Below are 16,988 nucleotides of genomic sequence, written 5' to 3'. Positions count from 1 at the left end.
CTTGACTTTGGCGCTCTTTGGGACACTCTTGGGGCAAGAAATGTTGGCTACAATCACTTTTGGTGGGCACCCCTGTAATTACCCTTGCCACTTGACATGGGGTGGTCTTGGCATTTCCCGCATGGACTATTGACAGGCTCCTCCGTACTATATAATATTATTTAAGTAACTCTTTATTACTTTATATAACCTTATTTACTACTATATACCTTAAGTTATAAAAGTTATAAGCCTAGCTTTTATTAAATTTATTAAGAACACTTATAGCTACTTTATAGTTGCTTAAGGAATAAACATCTGGTTTGAGTCTACGGCACCTGCTCCCCCTTTGTAGGCCCCCCCAGGTATATATACACGACCGTCTACAACAGCAGCGGCAGTGCCGTGGCGCGGTTCTGGCATGGGCGCCAGAACCTCCCAGCTATCAGCCTTTACATCGTAAACCTCGACGTTATTAAATATGCCGTTCCCGACCGGATTCCCCTCTCCCCCAAAGGTATAAATTTTGCCGTCAACCAACGCCGTGGAGTGTGATCCCCTCGGCGTGGGCATCTTACCCTCCATCTCCACCCACGTCCGGGTCGCGTTTCCCAGGTCCATAGCCCACACCGTCCCGCGGACGTTTCTTTCGCCGCTGACGCGTCCGCCCACCACGTAGAACGTGTCGCCAAGCACGACCCCTCCGCAGTGGTCGCGGCCTCCGTCGGGCAGGTCGGGGAATGCCGTATCCCACTGCAGCGTGCGAGTGTTGAACATGGACGTCCACGGCACCGTCGTCTGCGCCCCGTTGAGGAAGTCGGTGTAGTTCAGCCCACCCGCGATGACGATGTTGTCACCCCAGACGCCCACCCCCGCGGCGCCGCGCTCGGTGCCTGCGGGCATGGGGGGCAGGGCATCCCATGTGTCTGTGGCTGGGGTGTAGGCGAAGCTGTTGGCGATGGGGTAGTTAACGCCGGAGCCGGCGATGGCGCCGAGGACGTAGAGCTTCCCGTTGAGGGAAGCCATGTTGGCGTGGTTGACAGCCATGGGGATGTCGGCGACCCGGCGCCAAGTGTTGGTGGTTGTTGAGTAGACTTGCATGTAGCTCACAGAGGGTATGGTTGTGGCGTTGGGAGGGACAAGGTTGATGCCGCCGACAATATAAATGTCGCCGCCGATCGCAGCAACGCTCTCTTCCTGCTGAGGGCCGAGTGGAATGGGAGGTAGTAAGTGCCAAGAGTCAGAATTGGATGGTAGGGAGAGAACATGTCGGGATAGAAACAAGAGCGGTAAGAGTGGTGTTAAAAATTTGGTGTTCATTGTGAATAACGTCTTTATCAGGATACAGAACGAGAGGATGCGGATATCCATATGAGGCTGCTTGTGTGTAAGCAGCTGTTCGATTGATCCCTAGAGAACTTATTGACAATGAGCCCGTGTGAAAGGAATCAGCTATGATTCCTACCTGTTCTCCCTTATAGGTGATATGGCTTTGAGCCCCTGAAAGTCCCTCCACACACGGTACTTCTGTTTTCCCTCCGGAACCCGACTTTAAGGTTACTTTTTGCTCTGATCCGAGTCAGTACCTATTGAACTTTAAATGACCTACGACATCGTTTGGCGAGGTGGGAATCATTTAAATTAAATTAAATCATTACCACCTTGCCTCACATCCAGCCACCCCCACATCCGAGCCATCCGAAAATGCCCCATCCATTAACATCACCACCTTTATTACATAGTACTATGTAAACTATTATAACATTTGTTAAAGTAGGCGGTTTAGCAACAAAGTAGGCTAGGGAGTCTGTGCGTAGGAGAAAACATATAAGTAATTTATGGGATTGATTTCACTACATAGATAAGAGAAAATCTATAATATATATATAAAAAAGGGTTAATACTAATTTATATAGTTATAATATATTATCTATTATAGGACTTGGTATTTAATAAGTTTGTCTTAAATATATAAAGTTATTAAGTAAAAAAGAATGTATATATATAACTAATATTTAGAGTATTTTAGCTTAGAGTAGACAATATTATAATATTTATAAGTAGGAAGGTTTTTAGAAAGTAGGTAGCTAGGCGGTATTTTTTAGGTAGGCTATACCTAGGGGTGGGCCAGAAGTAGGTGCTTCAACTTAATAATACTTATATAACAGGCTGCCGACTAGCTAAATCTAAGCAGGAAAAGAAATCGCTAGGTATTTGAAACGTTGGGTCATGTGACTTCATGTGATCAATAACTTTCTGCACTGGATTAATGCGATAATTGAAATCGAGCGTTTGCTCTGCATTGGCTTTAACCCGGCGTCTCGTTAGTAGGCGGATGTTGCAATATTCAAACGTTTCTGTAGGACTCAGAAATGACTATACTTACTCGGTAATGCCTGGCCTTCTAAATAGTTCAAAACTTCGCCAGGAGGCTTCTGGTCGAAGCCGTAGTTGCTCATAATTTGGATGGCAGATGCGCGATTGTGCCTGATTTTTTGATAGACGGCCAATCGCTCCGGAACTTCAGCCTTGGTTGCTCCAGACATAACGAGGCCGATTGCGAGGCCGTCTTCAAGGCCTTGTGCTCCACCCTGACCCAGATCTGTGAAGGACGTATCAGCAAAGACAGCGCAATATATAACCCAGGGACCAGAAGTCGATCTTTCCGGTCTGAGACGGATGAACTCACGCGGCAGCATTGGGTGAGCGGCATCCCCAACAATAGCCATGTTTCCTTTGTGCCAAGTTGGAATTGGTGGACGGTATTGGAGAGGCCAACGTTTGAACTCTGGACATTTCCTATTGTTGATCCCAGGTAGCATGTCAGTCACTTCCAAGTAAATAGCGCTTTGGGCGGCTGAAAAGACTGACCCAACGACTGAAAGGAGGCCAGGATCAAAGCCTTCCAGCGCCTTTAAGACTTCCTCCTTGGTTGCTGGCGTGTTCCAGTCTAGGAAGAATTATCAGAGATGCCGGTTCTGAAGAATGTCATAGGCTTTGTTGATATTCTCACCTTCCTTGCCGGAACCTAGCTCATCATTTCTACACATGATGGTGAAGTTGAGAACTTGAGTACTTTTCGTAAAGCATCCATGTCAGCCCTATGTACTTACTTTACTCTATCTGGCCCCTGAGGTATTTTGTAGTTTTTCTTGGTCTCGGAGACTTACTTTCGACACGGATAGTAGACTAGTCTCCTATTCCCCGCGACATCCGGCCAGATTCGGAGGCCCTGCAAACCCACCAGACCCTTAGTGAAGAAGCTAGTCTCAGGGTCGTCTTCAACGAGGGCTCTGGGGATAAGGAACCGATAGCAGCAGTTAGAGTGCTGGGCAGGCTTGGGAGGGTTCGGATGGCCGAGTATGGCCGCAACAGATATTGAGTGTATCCCATCAGCCCCGATCAACAAGTCCCCGGTGAGGATGGTGCCATCTGTGAGAGTCATGGAGGGAGTCTCGGGATCATAGGCCATAACCTCAGATTTAGTCTTAATCGTGACTGGCGTCCCAGGCCCATCCGGCGCTGTAGCCATGCGTTTCAGATTTGAATGTAGGTCAACGCGGTGAGCATAATACAAGTGTGCCCCGTACTTGTTAATGTTGTGCCTGAAGTCGGAGTAGGCCAGCACCTTGTCCCGCTGCGTGGGCGAAAAGATGTACATGGACTCGGACGGGACGAACTGGGCCTCGACAACATCAAGTCCCCATGCTACCAGGAAGCGGGCGACATTAGGCGGCACGTTGATAGCGGCCCCGAACTCGTGATTCAGTGAGGATCGCTCGTAAATTGTCACAGAATGTCCGCATCGACGAAGGGAGATGGCGGCGCTGAGACCGGCCACTCCGGATCCGGCGATGATGACCTGCATTGAGGGTGGATTTGATGACAGGTTTGCACCGAGTAACACATCAATCAATAAAAAGTGAATTAGTTATTCAAGGAAAGTGAGTTAGGAAAGGAATCTTGGTTCGTATCATGCGCGATTAAAAGCGCAGCGTCTTTTAGAATAACTTTTCCACGTGACCGTACAGGATCAAGGACAAGTGCAAATGACTAGGAACACACACACTTACAAACCTTCTGGATGAACCGACAGATGTTGGACCGAGATTCATGAGTCAAGTACATTTGGGTATAAAGGGCACGTACGGATGACAGCACTCTTATCTGGAAAGAATATCACGGAACAACACAACTACCCCCCACCCTACTTGCGGGCCATCCCCACATTCGGGCCATCCGAAAATCCCTCATCCGTCAACATCACCACCTTTTCCAAAACTACTACGGAGTATTACCTGTAGAAATCCACACCGCCTCTTACACACAAGATGTCGCCCAGCCATCAAGTGGAACGTGGCCGGCGAGGGTTTCAGCGAAAGCGTCGTTTTACCTTTCGAACAGCTGACCAGTGCATCGGAAGGTAGTGCCAGCCCCATCATATGCTAAAAGCTTGTACCAAGCTTCACCTTATCAAAAGGACCATCAGTCAAAGCTTAAACTTTGATCTCCACCACGGAGTGTTCACATACCCAGGTGCATACTGGAGCAGCTTTATACCTATTGAAAAAGCTTAGCGAACTATAAAACCTGTAATTACGTTTAATGCGTTATGAGGGTTTGCTATACATTATAGAACTTTGGAATGCTGAACATGGCTGTTTCGTATCAGTCATATAGAGGTGCGCCCCGAAGATTGCTGCTACTATCCTGGCTGCAGACCGGTTGGATTACTCGGAAGACGTCCAAGAGGTAGACACTCAAAGTCCAAGGCAGACCAAGATAATATGTCCCCCGATCTAGGGCACAAGTTTGAGGCTGATGAGCTGCGGCCATTCGAAGTGGCCGTCATCGGCGGCGGCATCATCGGCCTGGCAATGACATGTGGACTCTTGAATCGCGGCATCAGGGTCAAGCTATATGAGCAGGCGCAGGCGTTCGGCGAGGTTGGCGCGGGGATCGCCTTCACGGCCTGCGCACAGCGATGCATGGAGCAACTTGACCCGGCCATCCTCGAAGCCTTCTGGCAGGCCGGCGCCGTGCCGCTATCAAGCTCGGCCGGCTCCACCGACCCAAACGACTACCTGCGCTGGGTCGATGGCTTCAACTCGCACCCCGGCCGCGATCCTCGGTGGCAAGAGCCGTTGTACGAGCTGAGCGCTGGCGTCAAGGGCTTCGTAGCCGTCAGGCGCGACGAGTTTGCCTCCCGGCTGCTGAAGCTGCTTCCAGCTGATGCGTTTGAGCTGCAGAAGCGCCTAGAGGATATCGTTGATGAGACTGTTGGCGGACACGGGGAGAGGACTGGCAGGAAAGTGCTGGTGTTTGCGGATGGCACAACGGCTACTGTTGATGCAGTGATAGGCTGCGACGGAATCAAGTCAAAGGTTCGAGAACTCATGCTCGGCAGAGACAACCCGGCCTCGTATCCCACCTACACACACGTTGCAGCGTACCGGGCCGTCATCCCGATGGACACGGCCATCAGGCTCTTGGGAGAGCGCAAGGCGAAGACGTTCAACAACCACGTCGGCCCCGGGGCCAACATTTTGCACTACGCCATCTCCAACCAAACGCTTGTCAACATCACCGCTTTCGTCTCGGACGAGGGCGAGTGGCCCGACCACCACAAGTTGACGTCTGACGACGGCTCCAAGGCACACCTACAGGAGGTCTTCGCCCGTTTCAACCCGACCATCGTCGACCTCATCAGCGTACTGCCCGAAACCCTCCCTAAATGGGCTATATTCGACCTCGCCGAATACCCCCTGCCCGCCTTCCACAGCGGCCGCGTCGTGCTCGCCGGTGACGCTGCACACGCCAGTGCACCGCAGCACGGCGCGGGCGCTGGCATCGGCATGGAGGACGCACTATGCCTCGTGACATTGCTCGACCGCGTCTGCCGGGAGACAGCCCCTCCAGAGCGGCCGTACGCGGCGCTCGAGGCGGCATTTGCGAGCTTTGATGCCGTCCGACGCACGCGGTGCCAGTGGTTTGTCAACAGTAGCCGGCGCATCACCGACCTGCACCAGCAGCATGAGTGGGGAGATCCGGCCAAGCTGCTGAAGGTGCGGTCATGCTTTGAAGAGATCAAGGACCGCTCGCACAAAATTTGGCATTTCGACTACGAAGGCATGCTAAAGGAGGCTATTGGGAAGTATGAGGAACTTCTCTCGAGAAGAGGTGCTTAATGTGCGACATGAACTGTGCTATGCAGAAGCAAACCATTTGGTATAATCTCATACTTTAACCATCACCTCAAGACCGCCCCTTTGCACTCTTATAGCCAAATAGAGCAGTGAGCCCAGCAGCAGCGACACACCACTGTACGCCCACAAGCCTTCCCAGCGATAATCATGGTTTACGGGGCCCAGGATTGCGCCAGCAAGAGGTCCGCACGACAGTAGACCCAGAGCAATGACAGCGTATCCCGTGCCCACGCGCGTGCCCATCAAGGCTTTGTTCTCCGTGAGCAGAGCCATACAGACCGGGGGCATGGCGATGATGATTCCGCCTAGAAACCCCGTGATGACGGCGACGGTTGTGACGGCAGCCTGGCTCCGCACGATGATCAGACAAAGGATGACGATGCCGTTCGCGGCCGCTGCGGGTGCCAGCAGGTTGAAGAGACCGATCTTATCCGAGAGGTAGTTGGGGAGGACTCGGCCAAAGCAAGATGAAGCGTTGTAGATGGCCACGAGGTAGGCCGAGTGCCCACCGCGAAACAGCCCAAAGAAGTCGGCAAATGATGCAACATAGAACTGCAGGACCACAACTCCCATCATCGCCAGGAGTGTTGCGACGACCAGCATCATGAAGGGCCTGTCGACAAAGGCAGTCAAGTCGACGGGCTTTCTGGGCTCCTCCAGCTTGGGGCGCGGCCGCACAATACAGACGGCGAGGCTCACAGTCACGAGCGAGACCAGAGCCATGGCCCGGACCGCCCAGGCGAAGCCGACGCTGTAAAGCAGTCTGGACAGCATCAGGGGGAAGATGACCCCCCCTAGCGAGGCACCGGCGTTGACAATGCCTACAGCCAGTCCGAGGCGCGTACTGAAGTATGTTGGCACTATGGAGATGGTCGGCACGAAGAGGCAGCCTGCGCCGACGCCGCCGCAAATGCCCTGGGCCAGCAGGGCCTGCCAGTACTTGGAGCAGCTGCCCAGCGCCACATGACCGATGACAATGAGGAGTCCGCCCGTGACTAGCAAGGGCCGGGCGTGGCCTCTGTCGTATATGGGGCCCGTGACGATTCCGGAGAAGAGGATGAAGAAGGCCTGTGCCGAACCGATCCACGATATCGCGGATGACGAAGCTTGGAAAAGGACCCCCGACTCATAGTGGGATTGGAACACGCCAAAGGCGTTGATGATTCCCCAGCTGTTGAGAAGCAGCAAGAAACCTGCGAGGACATGAAGCCACGCAAGAAGGCCGCCGTCGGGTGGAGGACCAGGCGGGACAGGTGTAGCCGAGGTTGCCTCTGCACTCTCGTCTGTTGCGGCTACCGTATCTGTGACGCCTTTTTGAGACCTAACAGAAGGAGACATATTCTGTGCTTTCCGAGAGTTCATCTCCATTCGTGAAAAGGATACGGTGGCTTCCGGCCTTATATAGGTGGACAGTAAAGCCGATGGAACCACATCTGTGGGCTGGGGAAATTAGGTTAACTATGCCCCTATCCGTGTAATGGGATGACTAGAACATGGTGGCTGGGAATATCAATCCCAGAACTGCCGAGAGAATGCATACATCTATGATCTAGACAAGTATCTGTAACACGGGCAATACCACAGGTGCCGGAATTTAACAACGGAAAATCCGGAATCGCCTGCTTCAAAAGCTACACTGTGATAGCTACGCATCATTGAAAAAAGAGATGGGTGGGCGCTGAACCCTTGCATCTTTTGCAAAATCTTTTTGTACTTACATGCATGTATACATGCAGTTGCAAGGTAGGATTCTCTTAGAGTTTTACTAGATAATAAGCTTTGAGATTGCTTGGGATAGGCCTTGGCTCAACGGTTAGTGTGCTTTACAGGGTCCACGGGTGTTCCTTGTTTGTTCATCCGAAATGACTAGTCATCCGAACTCCTGATGAGCGCTGTCCACAGTTGGGCCGCTTTTATACAATAGAACCTATACTAAGAACCTGAGAGATAGTACTGTTGTGTGACGTGGCCGTAACAGACTAGCGGTCATTTAAGGAGCGATTGCTGTACATTCTGATGCTCGTCTGTTGATACTCGCAGTCGTCGCTACGACCATTTGCAAAGATACTCGCTTTGGACCGTTACAGGCTGGTCCGAAAGTATATTACCAGACTGTCTCCCTGTTGTCAAAATGAGGTAATGGAGAATGTCTTACATCCCGGATCAAACAGACAGGACTGACATAAACTTAGGCCGTCAGCCATGGCATTCAGTCCACGTCCAGCCGACAAGCCTCTTCTCCTGGTCTTCGGCGCGCTGGCGCTGTCGATGGACATATCCAGCATTTCCAGAATCCGTGAAGCAACAAGTCGATCTCGCCAAGGCTGGCTACAAGACATCGTATCCGGCCTCCCGGCAGACTATACCACATGCCGCTCTGTCCTCTCCTCGCTGGGTCAAGACACTTCGTGCTATGAGGCAGGCGTGGAGCAACTAGATGACCTAACCCGCTTCTTCAGCAGAGACGTGACCGGTCAGGAGGCAGCAAGACTGGCGGCGTCAATATCCTTTCCGCTTCCCAACAAGTTGCTCATTCCGCTGGTCGTCGTCGCCCAGCTAACGCAGTATGCCGAATTCCTGGCCCGCACCGGCATAGGCCATGGCCAGCAGTCGCCGGGGCCAGACACGGCTGGCGGTACGCCCGAGGTGGAGGCTGTCGGCTGCTGTGTTGGTCTTTTGAGCGCGTTCGTCGCGTCCAGTTCCAAGAACGAGGCCCAGTTCAAGATGCACGCGGCCGCAGCCATCCGGCTCGGCATGCTGATCGGAAGTGTGGTGGACATATTCGAGGGCCAGGACGGTCCCAAGTCAGGAGCCATCAGTATCTCATGGGACTTGGGAGAAGACAGCAGCAGCAGCAGCAGCGTGCCCTCGACACTTGACAGCATCCTGGCGGACTTCCCACAAACCTACATATCAAACCACCACGACCGCAACCGCGTCACCATCACCGGTCCCCTGCACACACTCTCCTCCTTACGGCATCGCCTTGAGATGGCATCCAACATGAGCTCCACCAATACCCCCGGCCTCCACGGCCGCTACCACGACTCCCGGCACTCGACCAGCTCGCTCGACGCTTTCTGCGAGACGCACCCCGAGTTCCAGCTGCCAGACGCCTCGGTGTGTCGGGTGCCGCCACGCCTCAACAGTAACGGCGGGCGCGCAGTCCACGGCGGCCGGCTGCACCAACACGCGCTGCGGGCCATCCTGGTCGAAAAGCTGCGGTGGTTCGAGACATTCCAGACAGTTCGGCGCGAGTTTCTTCGCGACGGCGAGATTGTCGTGTTTGGCCTCGAGCGACCCATACCGCCGTCCATGTCTGTCGAGCTTGCGACGAGAGTCGACTACAGCTACATGGCCGCCGTTACGGGCATAGGGTACAGCACGACGCCGGGCAACAACACCAGCCCGGACGGCTTACCGTACTCGGAGAACGACATAGCGGTGGTTGGCATGTCCGCAAAGGTGGCTGGCGCAGACAGCCTCGAAGCCTTCTGGGACGTGCTCTGCGCAGGCGTATCACAGCACAGCGAAGTGTCTCCGGACCGCTTCGGCGGCGGCTTCGGCATGGACAAAAGCATGTTCCGGACCGCCGCCCCCAACCGTTCACGCAAGTGGTTCGCCAACTTCCTCTCGGGCCCCGACGAGTTCGACCACCGCTTCTTCGGCAAGTCCCCGCGCGAGAGCGCCGCCATGGACCCGCAGCAGCGGCACATGTTGCAGGTCGCGTACCAAGCCGTCGAGCAGGCGGGCTACTTCAACAGCAAGCAGGACGAGACCAACGGCCGCGTGGGCTGCTTCGTCGGCTGCAGCACGTGCGACTACGAGCAGAACATCGCCTGCCACGACGCTTCTGCCTTCTCGGCCACGGGACAGCTGCGCGCCTTTATCGCCGGCAAGGTGAGCCACTACTTCGGGTGGACGGGGCCGGGCGTGACCATCGACACGGCATGCTCCTCGTCGGCGGTCGCCGTACACCAGGCGTGCCAGGCCATACTTGCCGGTGACTGCGATGCGGCGCTGGCCGGGGGCGCGTTTGTCATGTGCGGGCCGCAGTGGTTCCAGGACCTCGCGGGCGCTTCGTTTCTAAGTCCCACGGGCCAGTGCAAGCCATTCGACGCCGGCGCGGACGGCTACTGCCGCGGGGACGGCGTTGCAGCCGTGTTCCTGAAGCGGATGGACAAGGCCCTCGCTGACGGGGACGAGATCCTGGGCGTCATTGGGGCTACCGTGGTGCAGCAGAACCAGAACTCGACGCCCATTGTTGTGCCCAACGAAGCGTCGCTCTCGGACCTCTTCAAAACAGTGCTGGACAAGGCGGGTGTCCAGCCAGGCCAAGTTTCCGTGATCGAGGCTCATGGCACCGGAACAGCTGGTATGTATTACATCGACCCTAACCCTAACTTGGACCTCAACCCCGAGAGCAGCAATGCCGTCCAACTCTGCTTGCCTTCGCTTCGTACACAGACATAGACTGACATGGCATCAGTCGGGGACCCGGCCGAGTACGGCGCGATCCGACAAGTCTTTGGTGCCTCATCAAAGCGACAGACACCACTTTCGCTCGGGTCGGTGAAGGGATCCATCGGCCACACTGAGTGCACGGCGGGCGTCCTCTCGCTGATCAAAGTCATTCTCATGATGTGCAATGGCAGAATCCCTCCACAGGCCTCTTTCAACACCATCAACCCGTCTCTCAACGCCAGCCCTGCAGACATGATTGAAATCCACACCGGGTCCGACAAAGCGTGGGACGCCCCGAGTAAAGCCGCGCTTGTGAACAGCTACGGTGCCTCGGGGTCCAACGCTTGCATCCTCGTCAAGCAGCCGCCGCCGCCGCCGCCGAGGGTGGTGGAAGCGGGAAAAGTGGCGCTTGCGGAGACCGGAGACCGGCAATTTCCATTCTGGCTCTCCGGTCACGACGAGGAAGGCCTGCGACGAGGTGCTGGAGCACTACGCAAGTTCATCTCGGGTCTCGGGAGGAAGACGACAGCCAACAACAACAATAACAACGAACCGCCATCAATGGCCAAGATATCCGCGAGCGTATACCGTCAGAAAAGCCACGCCCTACGCCGCGCGCTCTTCGTGAAAGCCTCGACGCTGGACGAGCTCGAGCGTAAGCTCCAAGCATACGAGCATGCCCAGCTGCAAGCCGACACTTCCACATCGCTCCCAACCCCCAAGCCAGTCATTCTGTGCTTCGGCGGACAAGTATCGACTAGCGTAGGCCTCGACAGGGACGTCTTCGAGCGCATGGCGATCCTGCGCAAGCACCTCAACGAAGTCGACGCCGTCGCCACCGCACAAGGCGTCGGCAGCATCTACCCGTCCATCTTCGAAACCACGCCGGTCGCGGACCCTGTCAAGCTCCAGGTTGCACTCCTCGCACTGCAATACGCATGCGCTCGCAGCTGGATGGACTGCGGCATCACCCCAGCCGCCGTCGTCGGCCACAGCTTCGGCGAAATCACCGCGGCGTGCGTAGCCGGCGTGCTGAGCCTGCGGGACGCAGTCAAACTGGTCGTCAGACGCGCCAGTCTCGTGCGTGATCGCTGGGGCCCGGACAGAGGAGCCATGCTTGCCGTCGAGGCAGACCTGGCGGATGTGCAGGGCCTGATTGCCGAGTCCGGGGGCCAGGTAGCCGTGGCGTGCTACAACGGGCCTCGAAGCTTCACTCTCGCCGGATCCACCGCTGCCATCGAGGCGGTCGCGCAAAAGGCAGCCTTGACCTGCGCCGCTGCCCGAGGAGCCAGGCCCTTCAAGGCCAAGGTGTTGAACGTCACGCATGCCTTCCACAGTGTTCTTGTCGAGCCACACATTGTGGAGGAACTGGAACGGTGTGCCCAGACCTTGACCTTTCAGAAGCCGAAGATCCACATGGAGAAAGCGGATGAGCTCGGGGGTGCCGAAGACAAGGAGAGGCTGGGCCCGGCCTTCTTACCCAGGCAGATGCGGAACCCGGTATACTTCCACCATGCCATCGAGAGACTGGCCGAAAAGCACCAGAGTACGGGTGCCATCTTCCTCGAGGCAGGTTCCGCGTCCACCGTCACCAGCCTGGCCAGCCGGGCCCTCGTTGGCCAGTCGGATGGAGACTACTACAAGTTCCAGCCCGTAATCATCACCAGCACCCGGCCAGCGACCAGCTCAGCAAAGTGCTGGGATGGTCTCGTGGACGCAACAATCAAACTCTGGACTGCCGGCGCCGGGCCAGCCCTGCAGTTCTGGGCACATCATCCCCTGCAAACCAAGAACGACCCATCGCCGCCCCTACTGCTCCCGCCGTACCAGTTCGAACCCTCGAGGCATTGGCTCGACCGTCTCCCTCCGCCCCGGGAGCTGTCACAAGAGGAAGAAGCCAGTGCCGGAACAGACAAGACCTCGGCCACCGGCTTGGTATGCTTCACCGGCTTGGCAGACGACGGTAACAGCAACAAGGTCAGGTTCCGTGTCGTCAGCGACCACCCCCGATACAAGAAGCTCGTCAACGGTCACCACATGGCGCGCACGGCAGGTATCTGCCCGGTGTTTGTGCAGCTGGACCTCGTCATCCAGGCTCTTTGCATGACCCTGCGCACGCCTGTCGGACTTGAGAATAACGGACACAGCAACGATTTGCTCATTGCATCAGGCCAGGAACCGCACATCCACAACGTGGTCTGCCTCGCACCACTCTGTGACAACCCGGCTCGCATGGTTTGGCTCGAGATTTCGCCTGCGTCGACTTCATGTAGTCTCCTTCGCTCTGCCAACGGCGGCGACGAATATCTCGGGGGAGGCGATGGCGACAACAGGGGCGAGATTTCCTTCGAGCTGTATAGCACCGATATGGTCGACGATCCCCTGGCTTCAAACCTTGGGCTGTCCGAGAAGAACAAGATTCTGCACACGTCCGGGGAAATCAGCCTCGCCTCCCGCAGCGACCCAGCAGCCAAACGGGACATTGAGCAATTCGCACGCCTCGTCAACATGGGCCAGATCACGCAGCTGCTGCACAGCAGCGCCGTGGACCTGGACATCAGTCTCTCACACGACAACGTGTACCACATGTTTGAGGAAGTCGTCGAGTACTGCGCCGAATACCGTGGTATCCAACGACTCGTATCTCGCAACAACCAGAGCGTCGCAATCGTGAATCGCCAAGTCGACGACGGCGGCAGCAGCTATGATGGCCGTCACTCGTGGCTCCAGCCCTGCGTGGCGGATACGCTGGCCCAGGTTGCCGGGATATGGATGAACTGCTTGGCCGTGGATCGGGAGCCCGGATGTCTGTATGTCTTCAGCGGACTGGAGCGGTGGCTGAGAGCACCAAGTCTGGATGAGGATATCAATGGTGGCCAACCGTCTGATATGCATCTGCTGGCGACTCACCACCGCACATCGAACAAGACGGCCGTTAGTGATGTATTCGCTTTCGATTCTCGTACTGGGAAGCTACTCGAGGTCATCCTCGGCGTGGGATGGGCTAAGGTGCCGAGGTCGCATATGCAGAAGACGCTTGTGCGGTGCGCCGGAGCCCAACGTACCGGGCTTGCAGCACAGGGACTGGCTTCAGACCCGACGGGAGCGGGAGCAACGGAAGCAGCAGCAGCAGGAGCACAATATTCCAACCTCGCCAACCACCAGAAGATGGAAGACAAGGGGCAGAGACTCGCGCCGTCAGGAGTCTCCCATGCCAGGTCTCCCTTGGCGGTGACAGGAGGCGCAGACACGCTAGACGTTGCTGGCAAGCTCAAGAGCATTCTGGTCGAGCTCTCGGGCATCGAGACGTGCAATCTTACCGACGACAGCGAGCTGGCGGACCTCGGCATCGACTCGCTCATGAACATGGAGCTGGCGTCTGAGATCCGAACTGCCTTCAAGCTTAGGATCAACGAGGGCGCCCTACTGGAGGCGGCAACCGTTGCTGACCTGACGCTGCATGTGCGGGAGCTCGTCGAAACACAAAATCCAGGCGTGCTGGCACGTGGAAACACGGCGTCGTCCATCCCAGCGTCGTCGGTCTTGGCGGCCGATGCGGATAATACCAAATGGAGTAGTCCAACCGCCGGGTCCGAGCCGGACCTATCCACGCCGACTTCACCCCCGTCATCAGTCGGAGAAGAAGAGCGACGAGGCCAACGGAAGGGGGGTGTCCAGTATCCTTGACAACTAACGGCCCGCGAGGCTGTGGTGATGGAGTACGTCCGCACCATGACCCAAGGCTGGGCCGCCCCTTTAGAAATGGCTGCCGCCGCTGATGGCACAATCACCGCACCTAGAGCCACGAGAACTCAAGACCGCGTAGTGGTCGTGACAGGAGGCACAGGCGGCCTCGGCGCGCATCTCGTAGTGAAACTGGCCACAGATCCCAGCGTGGCCCGCGTTGTCTGCCTCAACCGCCGCAAGCCCAACAACAACAGCAATGCCACTGCCCGCCAGCTTCGAGCAATCCTCACCAAGACCGGCATAGACCTTGGCCAGGCACGCTATTCTGCCGCGAGAGCAAAGCTCGACGTCCTCGAGACGGATCTTTCGCAGCCCGCGCTGGGCCTCGACCCCGCGGCATACCTCGATCTAACCCGCAGCGTCGGCGAGATTGTACACAACTGCTGGCTCATGAGCCTGGGGCGGGACATCGGCCACTTCGAGCCGCAGCTGCGCATCATGCGCCACATGCTCGACCTCGCGCGCGATGCGGCGCTGCGCCAGCCCCCGACGACGACGACGACGCCACATGCAATCACCTTCCAGTTCGTGTCATCGGTGGCGGTGGTTGGCCACGCGCCCGCGGGCGCGGTACCCGAGGAACGCGTGCGCGGTATCGAGAGCGTGCTGGCGGCCGGGTACGCCGAGGCCAAGTGGGCGTGCGAGCTGATGATGGACGCGACGCTGCACCGGTGGCCCGCCGGGGACGGTATGTTCCGGGCGATGGTGGTGCGCCTGGGCCAGATCGCGGCGTCGCGCGTGAGCGGCTACTGGAACGCGGGCGAGCACGTCTCGTTCATCATCAAGTCGTCGCAAACGCTCGGGGTGCTGCCACGGCTGGGCGGCGTGCTGACGTGGACCCCGGTGGAAGACGTAGCGGGCGCGTTGACAGACTTGCTCGTCGTAGCGGCGCGGCCCTATGCAGTGTATCATGTGGATAACCCCGTGAGGCAGCCCTGGGCGGACATGATTGCTGTGCTGGCAAGGGAGCTCGGGTTGGATGATAACGGCGGCGAGTGTGCGGTTCCGTTTGCCGAGTGGGTGCGGCGGGTGCGCGAGGTCGGGCCGCGAGCCGGGAACCCGGCGTATGTGCTCGTTGACTTCCTCGAGGCTAACTTCATGCACATCTCGTGTGGCGGCCTGTTGCTTGAGACAAGCCATTCACGGGAGCACTCGCCCACGATGCGTCAAGTTGGGCCCTTTGGCCAAGATTTGACGCGTTTGTTTATTCGGAGGTGGAAGGAATCGGGCTTCTTGTCGCCGTAGCTTACGATGAATGGTTTTCTGTAGTTGCGGTGGTAAGGAAAGGCAATTCGACCCCAAAAGATTCAACGCTGACCTCACAAGACAAGGAGAGAGAGAAGAGAGACGGTTAGTTAGGGAGTAATTATTTTTTTGTCTCTAGCTTCGAGGCCGTTGGGCCTGCTTATAGCAAGTATCAACTAGCACTTAGAACCTTGGACCAATAAGCTTTGTGGCGCAGGAATCTGAAAATGTCGACGGATTGGCTCTTTATAGGTAGGGAGGGTTAATAGTTTTACCTAGGGAGTAAGTTCTAGCCCCTATATATAAGTTTTATACCTAAGGGAAGTAGCTTAGGCTCTTTGAGAGATATAATTATAGTAAAAGCAGATAAAGTCTATAGTAGTAGAGCGTAATCTTGACTACCTATTTAAGAAATTATATTTAGATTAACCCTTAATTATACTTTTAGTTAATTACTATTAAAGTATTATATAAAGTAGCTAAGGTCTTTATAATATTAGTACTAAAAAGTAAGTAACTATCTAAAGAGAAATATAGATTTACTAATATTATAAATACTAACTTATATATAATTTATACTAAAAGGGTTATACTTTAGAAAAAAGATATTAATTTTTTAAAGATAATAACTAAAAGAATAAAGATATAAGTATATATATTACCCTTAATAGTTAATTACTATATTAATTATTATACTTAATATTTAGCTAGACTAACTTTTATTATTTATAAATTAAATAGTGTATTACATACCTTTACTACTACTATTAAAACTACTCTCTTAAGCCTAATTAGTATATTAAAAGTTACTTAGCTATAGTTCTTACTTAATTTACTTAAAATAAAACCCTTAAGGTTATTTATAACACTAGTAAGACTAATAAGAATAAACTATTTACTTCTTACTATTTAAATATAAATAGTGTTTATAAGGCTATTTTTATCTTAAGAAGTGTTTATATTATAACCTAATAAGTTATAGGCTATATTACCCTACCTAACAAAGGATAATAGGCAGCAGCAGTATTTATATAGATAAGAAATAAGGAACAGACAGATAACTTCTTAAAACAAAAGAACTATAGTATAAGTTATATAACTATAAGCATAAGATAAGATAAAGAATAAGTACTTATTTATAAGTAAAATAAGCGCTTAGTAGATACCTAAGTAAGCACTTATTTTACTTTATAACTATTAGTTAAAGGAACTATTTAAGAGATAGTTAGGACTTATATATAGAATAGACGTAGAAGCACTTAAGGACAGACTCCTATAGCTCTTTAGTAATTAACTTATAATATATTCTTTAAATACTTTTTAGTATCTAACCTTAGTAATTTAATT

At 54.3% G+C, this 16,988-nt stretch overlaps 5 protein-coding genes across 5 annotated transcripts; 2 read left to right on the top strand and 3 right to left on the bottom strand.

Moving 5' to 3' along the window:
• Window positions 1–282: 282 nt before the first annotated feature.
• Window positions 283–1,299, bottom strand: GLRG_11861 (kelch domain-containing protein; the record flags this gene model as incomplete). The annotated part of the gene is made up of 1 exon (XM_008102540.1): window positions 283–1,299. The coding sequence occupies one exon, from the start codon at window positions 1,297–1,299 to the stop codon at window positions 283–285; it is 1,017 nt and encodes a 338-aa protein (XP_008100731.1).
• Window positions 1,300–2,345: 1,046 nt separating this feature from the next.
• Window positions 2,346–3,847, bottom strand: GLRG_11860 (FAD binding domain-containing protein; the record flags this gene model as incomplete). Its single annotated transcript, XM_008102539.1, has 5 exons — window positions 2,346–2,581; window positions 2,669–2,778; window positions 2,851–2,929; window positions 2,993–3,054; window positions 3,150–3,847. The coding sequence occupies 5 exons, from the start codon at window positions 3,845–3,847 to the stop codon at window positions 2,346–2,348; spliced, it is 1,185 nt and encodes a 394-aa protein (XP_008100730.1).
• A 919-nt stretch (window positions 3,848–4,766) lies between these two features.
• On the top strand, window positions 4,767–6,167 carry GLRG_11859 (salicylate 1-monooxygenase SalA; the record flags this gene model as incomplete). The annotated part of the gene is made up of 1 exon (XM_008102538.1): window positions 4,767–6,167. The coding sequence occupies one exon, from the start codon at window positions 4,767–4,769 to the stop codon at window positions 6,165–6,167; it is 1,401 nt and encodes a 466-aa protein (XP_008100729.1).
• A 48-nt stretch (window positions 6,168–6,215) lies between these two features.
• GLRG_11858 (major facilitator superfamily transporter) lies at window positions 6,216–7,553 on the bottom strand (the record flags this gene model as incomplete). The annotated part of the gene is made up of 1 exon (XM_008102537.1): window positions 6,216–7,553. The coding sequence occupies one exon, from the start codon at window positions 7,551–7,553 to the stop codon at window positions 6,216–6,218; it is 1,338 nt and encodes a 445-aa protein (XP_008100728.1).
• Window positions 7,554–8,387: 834 nt separating this feature from the next.
• On the top strand, window positions 8,388–15,641 carry GLRG_11857 (beta-ketoacyl synthase domain-containing protein; the record flags this gene model as incomplete). The annotated part of the gene is made up of 3 exons (XM_008102536.1): window positions 8,388–10,560; window positions 10,675–14,282; window positions 14,355–15,641. The coding sequence occupies 3 exons, from the start codon at window positions 8,388–8,390 to the stop codon at window positions 15,639–15,641; spliced, it is 7,068 nt and encodes a 2,355-aa protein (XP_008100727.1).
• Window positions 15,642–16,988: the final 1,347 nt, after the last annotated feature.

This window comes from Colletotrichum graminicola (genome assembly GCF_000149035.1).
Source record: "Colletotrichum graminicola M1.001 genomic scaffold supercont1.150, whole genome shotgun sequence".
Taxonomy (NCBI): Eukaryota; Fungi; Ascomycota; class Sordariomycetes; order Glomerellales; family Glomerellaceae; genus Colletotrichum; species Colletotrichum graminicola.
This window is presented reverse-complemented; position numbering and strand designations above follow the sequence as displayed.